The following is a 6,897-nucleotide window of genomic DNA, read 5'->3' on the forward strand; positions in this document are numbered from 1 at the left end:
AATTCTAAATGTTTCGATACGATACAACGGTTACAGCCCTATAGACCGAAGGTCCGACAGACCGAAGGCCCTATAGACCGAAGGTCCGATAGACCGAAGGCCCTATAGACCGAAGGTCCGATAGACCGATCATATTTAATACCATATATAATAATACCTCAGAAATAATTCACCCACACTACTTACAACCGATTTTGTTTCCTACGTACCCCAAACGCCTGACTTGTGTACATGCAGCGACTACGTAAAACTGATATACGAATAAGAAAAAAAAATGCTTCATCGCTACGTAAAATAAATTCTAAATGTTTCGATACGATACAACACGTTTACATACGAGCCGCTCGTTTGTCGCATAGTGACACGTAAACATATATAAACTAAAAGGTCACGCATCGCGGGCGATTCAATTGAACGCTCTGATGAAAACACGCATCATTTCATTCGGCGCCACGCTCTCAATTTAATCCACGACAGCGTTTCACATTCCCGCACATCGGCCGCACGACGACAGAAAGTCTACAGCAATGACGAAATTGCAGACTAGCGTCTCCGTCCACGTAGCTTCCATGCGCCTCCTATGGGACGTAATAGCCCAAGCTAGTTTTCCTAAGCCTACAAAGAATGCGATGAATGATGATGCGTGCGTGCGTGCGTGTGTGTATGTGTGTGTGTGTGTGTGTGTGTGTGTGTGTGTGCGTGCGTGCGTGCGTGTGTGCGTGCGTGTATGTGTGTGTGTGCGTGCGTGCGTGCGTGTGTGTGTATGTGTGTGTGTGTAGGAGGGACGCCAGCGCTGCAGGATAACATAACATTAGTTCCGGATTTGCAGCGATCACCTGCTAGACATCTTGCGATGGCGTGTGAGCGGGTTAGAATCTGCACCGCCGAGTGGCGCTGTTGTCGTCGTATTCGTGAGATGCGATAAGATATATGTATTGGAAGCTTACCGAAAGAATGATGTTATCACAAAACAGCGATACAGTGACGGGAATCGGAAGAGAGAGAGAGAGAGAGAGAGAAAGAGAGAGAGAGAGAGAGAGAGAGAGAGAGAGAGAGAGAGAGAGAGAGAGGAGAGGCAAATGAGGAAGAAAGAGAGGGTAGAGCAAGTACGCACGCGCGTCTGTGTGTGTGGGCGGATGCGTGTCTGTTTTTTATACATAGTTATATTATACCTATTTTCTCTTGCTTAAGCGACGATGGAGTGTTACTATTGCGACAGCGAGGTGAGTAAAGGATGCGCCGATCCGTTCAACTTCAGCTACGTGGGGCGTTCTATCAGGAAGGACGTCTGTGAGAAGGGATGCTGTATCAAGTGGGTGGAGAACGAGGGCACAGGTATGCTAGGTGTGCTGTGGCGAGTTTCACTGTAGAACGAGTCGCTGAGAGCATTGCACTCCCCCCACTCTCGTTATCTCTCTATCCATCTCTCTCCCTCTCTCGATGACGCTATGATAGGCATATACAGATTATATCAAGAGCTAATAATACCTTAGGTATTATTAGCTCTTGATTATATATATACATATATATGTATATATATATATATAAATATATATATATATATATATAGATAATTCGTATAAAATTATTGTTTATATACATGTGTATGTGCACATATGTGTGTGCGCGTGTGCGCCTGCGTGGGTGTTTGTACACGTGCGTATGTCCGTCTGTCTGCAAATATAATACGAGTCGTAGGTAAAGTGTGGTTTCAATGTTTTTACAGACAGACAGAAGATCACTAGGTCGTGTACGTCGAGTCCCTATATGCACTTTAACATGCAGATTGCTCCTACCTGCATGATGGATTCATCAAAGAGCGGCTTCGTGTGTCTCTGCAGCAATAAGCTGTGCAACTCCGCTCACGGTCGGCTACAAGATTGGCATTCATCTGTCGTACTCAGTATTGTCGTAGCGCTCATTGTGGGAACACTGGGGGCAACATAACAGACATCATCAGGCCGCGATGATAGGCAGAAAGACGAAAGCGAGTAAAAGGTTACACACCGAGTAACAGTCTGTCACGGCAGAGTCGGTTAAGTGAAGGGACGGCCGTTCCGTTGCTCATTCTGGTTTTGCCTGCTTACTGGCGAGTAAATACACGCGTTAATAGTGTCCGAGGAAAAATTGAAAAAAATTGTTATATGATCATTTTCGACGACATTCGTCCGGGAACGTTTAACAATTGCCGATTTGCCACTGAATGAAACCTTGCTTCGTTGAACTAGCGATGTGCCGTTCAGCCATTTTTTCATCGCCAAGGATCCGTTGCTGTATTCATGCTTTGTTCTCTTGGTAATGTTTTGGGTCGCAGTTTGTGACTTTGAGGATGCAATCTGTTCAGTCGAACGGGTTGAAAAAAGCGCACAAGTACGATGACAGTTTCACTCAACGTTCGGCTAGATGGTTGATTTGTTTTGTTACATGGCGCAAAGTGGATGCGAGCCCGACATTTTCACATGTTATAATTACACGGTCATTGAGGTACTCGTCTGACTGGAATCTTTTACGTAGATATTTTTGCTAGATCGGGCAAACTAGAGCGGTTCACGTGTGTTTTTTTCACGCGGGCGCAAAATCTTTAACCGTGTGACATTTCGTTGCTAAGCAATGTTTTTATAATGCCCCTATCGCCACGCCGGTTGGATATTGCCGCCTGTTATTCATGTCGCCAGACAGATAGGGCAATCTACAATGGCAACTTGAGTATTGGTACTGAATTTCGTTCACTGACTGGTGTACCAGATGAAATAAGCATCGAGCGGTGTACCTTTTAATCACTTTCGTCGGTTTCAGACTCATCGTAGGTGAACCATGCATTATTAGTTAGTTATAGGTGCTGACGACAGCATTAACTAATGTTAAATGCCTATGAATAAAACGCAAGAGTTAAGATGCATGCTAATGCTGACAAATTCTCTTTAGTTGTATCGGATATAGGACCGAACCACCAGCAAAAACAAATATCGAACAGGTTTATACGCACAGCCTTGCCGAGGAAAAAATTAAATAGAAAATTAAACAAATCCTTGAGAAGCAATTGTACCATTTACGTTCATAAGGTTACTGCTATCAGCAATTACACATTCACGGCTAAACAGGTGGTCCGTTATCCTAAATTGTTATTGTAGTTTACGGGCACTGAATAGCATGTAAGAATATTGCGTAATAGACATATGACCGCATATATATCAGCAATATCAGTTGTATTGCGTAGAGTTAAAACTTTGCTAACATTATAGAGCGCCTGCCAAAAAATGTATTAAAACTGTAAATTAGGTAAACAATTTTGTTCTGAAAGAAATCTTCTCGTCGTCATCGTATTCGTAAGTTGTTTATTACTCATTTGTTACTTGCACTCATACTGCAAACACTATACTATCCTTATATGGACGTATGGCCGGCTGTGGGATGTCGTATCTCGTAGATTACATATTTATTACAGTGCATGCCAAAATGATTAAGTTTGAGAGTAAAAATTATTTGCATATCGTCCTTGCATGGTCGTTACTACGATCCATGACTATGAACTTCCCTGTTTCTGTTCCGTCGTCATTGACCGACATCGTAGAAAAATGTTGATGGTGAAATATATGCTATTATGCTTTTAACGCTAACGTTGAAACATTTCATTAAATGTATTATGGGCATCAACGATATTTGTAAACCAAATTTCGTTTACATCGTTTCTTTCGTTTCTCTCTCTATATATCCCGTAGTTTCCCAGTGAGCACGTCACGGATAGAAAGCCCTTAGAAGTAGGCCAATTAGCGATTCCCACGCGCGCGCGCCAAATGATGAAACTCGTTGACAAGCATTGTTTTTAAAATGTCCTCTTACTACAATGATTGGCTAGTGCCTGTCGATCTCGCCAATCGGATGGGTCAATTCACAAATACAGCATTTAGTCGCGCCAACACACGTGCCCACAAGTCATGATCATAGATCAATTCCCGATCACACGTACTCTAGTTGTTTACATCATTCTGGACAAAAAGAAGAGATTTTTTTCAATTTTAACGATTATTTCGATAATGCTGTACTAATAATCTGTTAATTACAGTTCACATATACATAGTTGTTGAAGACATACACAACGAATCGGCGCATCTCTCAAATGCATTAATTCATGAGTTATTTTATCTGTATAGGGCATATAAAGAGTAATTTGTAACCGTTTTGTTACGAAAATTGCTCGCATCATTTTTAGCTCATGTGTCTTTCTTTGATAGAAAATTTCCTAAGCTAAAGCGTCATATATATGTATGTGTTCATGATATGTTTCTCATATATTATATATGGTATATATAAAAAGACGTTCAAATATAGACGAAGCTGGCTCTATAGAGGAAGTCTGTCGTAAATATTACACACCGTTTCACGGGGAGCGGCTATACTTGATAGCTTTAGACTAGAAAAACTCAACGCACGTCATCAATATTTCAGTTGACTATATATGTGCCAACCCTAACGTGTAATTGACAATTTCCACCACTACTTTGTTCGCTCTGCATGTACCTTGCCCTCAGTAAAGAACACGACGCAACATCTTTACGATGCGCGTAGGCCGATGCGTGTTACTAGGTCGTGAAATGTGGTCAATCCTACCGGAATGTCTTGGTCCCTTGGAAGTACACCGCAGTGACGGCGTTGGTTTAGTTAACGGGATCGGAATGCAAAATAACCAGAATGATATAATGAGGTGTCGGAAGCGGATCGTAATAGGGTGTAAGGATATATGGCCTTCCATACGACAGGATATTGTATAAGGCTGAGAGTAAGAGCCGGCGTTAGGGCAAAGCGAACACAGTGGCCTCTTGCGGTTTCGTGCTTTAGGATCCTCGCTCAAAATACAAACGTAAATTGATTCCCGTAACCTAAGATTCAATAAAAGTACTGAATACTTTCATCTAGAGACAATTACACAGCAACATGATATTAATGGTATGGCAGTACTCGTGCAACTCTCTCGTATTTATTCGTCACAGTTACATTTCTGGGTATTTTTCGTGCGTATCGGGCAGTTTACAATGATAAAATTGTCATGTAGTCATTATCAAGTCATGTAATAATTTTCACGTCGCATAGTATCTGCTTGGAAAATCGCAGGCATTTTTGTTACTTTAGTATGGAATAAAAATTATGTTTGAAAGAGGAAATCAATTTGACCACTTGTATCACATAGATCTTTCAAGTATTTAAAAGTCCCCGCTCACTTGCGCGTATAGGTACTCTAGATTTTAAATGTCAGGATTCGGTTTTCTGCATCTAGACCTCATACCAAAAGAGTGAAACAACGTCATAATAATATTGTGCTTCTGTCTATTTTAGATATGAAATAGTGCAGAGCGGTTACTAGCGAAGAACGAGAAATGCAATCTTGTCTTGGTTTCGATGCAATCATCAATTCATTGATTTTATTTATTAACTTATTTATTTTACATAATACTCAATCTCACGCTCAGTTGACAATTGTAACTCGCAAATTGCAATACTAAACACACTGTAGTCTGAGCAAATTCCTTACAGGGGTGGGGGAATTTTGTGACTCGCGGCTGAGTGTGGCGGAGATGGGTTCGAGACGAGGGTTTCAAGGATGACTGCACGATGATTTACGCTTATTATTACACTGTGCACATACATTTATTCAAGTTTCGCGTTATTTTTCTGCATTCCATCAATCTATCTAGTGGAGAGCTGCCTCTGTCCCCAGAGGCCAGGGGCCCGTTGCCAGAAACTTCGTAAAGTTAAGGTTAATTTTAAGACTAATGTTAATGTTAAGACTAATTTTTTTCTGGCAACGGGCCCCAGGACACTGACAATTATTACCACGAGCGTGCAGCGAGATGATAATTATACCAACAAAAACTCACGGCTTGACGTTATACAGAATGATGTTGTTTCCACGATAGTTCTTAAAATTTAATACAATAATAAATTTATTACGATAGCTGGTTACAATTCCTAAACTTGTAATCTTTTCTTCCAACTTGTTATGTAATGTGATAAACCTGTTGGCTCTCTCCATCTATCTATCTACCGTAAATTTAGATTTTACAGTGGACACTACGTTGGTAATCAGTCGGTTTTTCGATACAGTCCGGCTTTTTCCAATTCCCTTCAGATTATTAAATAACCCCAGCAAGCTTATCAGAGCATGGGCCGATCCAGGAAACAGCCAACCGATGGAGAAGGGGTACCCACCGGCGAAGAGGGCATGGGGGACTGTACCTATAATCTTCCCCAGAGGGATCCAACCGCGCATTTTAGAGCTTCCGGCGTCGATTTCTGGCCTCTATAGTGAGTCAGAAGTGCTCATGCATGACTTCGCGTTTTTTACTCGTTTTCTAGCATTGATTCTTTGACGGGAGGGTGGAGGGAGCCTGGCCCTATAATGTCGCCCGATCCTTTATCAATGAATATTTTACAATTAAACGAACTCCGTCATACGTTACTGCTGCTGCTACCACCTTGATGTTTCTACATGCTTTCGAAAAATAACTACTGTAACACCGTGTAATGTAATGTAATGCCTTGTCAAATCTACAAATCGGATCCTGTTTTTAAATAACGGGGTCTAATTATATACTAACTATATAATAATTATATATTATAATATATGTAATAACTATTTAAGTCCGGACTTAATTAGTACATTCCCACAGCGTGTACGCGGCATCTCTGACTGCGCTAGTCCGGACAAGGATCGAGGTAAGGTCGCGATATCTCGGGCACTGTCCTCCGCACTGTGCAGATTTATTTACCGATCGCCCTTGGGTTACTGTTCGAGGTCACCGCTGCTATTGTCGGCTACGAGGTTTCGCAATGTGTTTTCGGGCTTCTCTCTCGGGGCCTACGTGATTTAATCACCGGAGCTCGCGCTCATTTTCGTGTAAC

At 41.7% G+C, this 6,897-nt stretch overlaps 1 protein-coding gene across 1 annotated transcript in view; it reads left to right on the top strand.

The window, feature by feature from the left end:
* Positions 1-5,159, top strand: part of LOC106814300 (protein quiver-like) — a 31,123-nt gene extending 25,964 nt beyond the window's left edge. The window contains exons 3-4 of the mRNA XM_014818601.1: positions 1,192-1,335; positions 1,727-5,159. Of these exons, the coding sequence (XP_014674087.1) occupies positions 1,192-1,335; positions 1,727-1,947 (365 nt within the window). The 3' untranslated portion in view covers positions 1,948-5,159. The remainder of the gene's footprint in view (positions 1-1,191; positions 1,336-1,726) is intronic.
* Positions 5,160-6,897: the final 1,738 nt, after the last annotated feature.

Source organism: Priapulus caudatus, unplaced genomic scaffold (genome assembly GCF_000485595.1).
Source record: "Priapulus caudatus unplaced genomic scaffold, Priapulus_caudatus-5.0.1 Scaffold901, whole genome shotgun sequence".
Classification (NCBI taxonomy): Eukaryota; Metazoa; Priapulida; class Priapulimorpha; order Priapulimorphida; family Priapulidae; genus Priapulus; species Priapulus caudatus.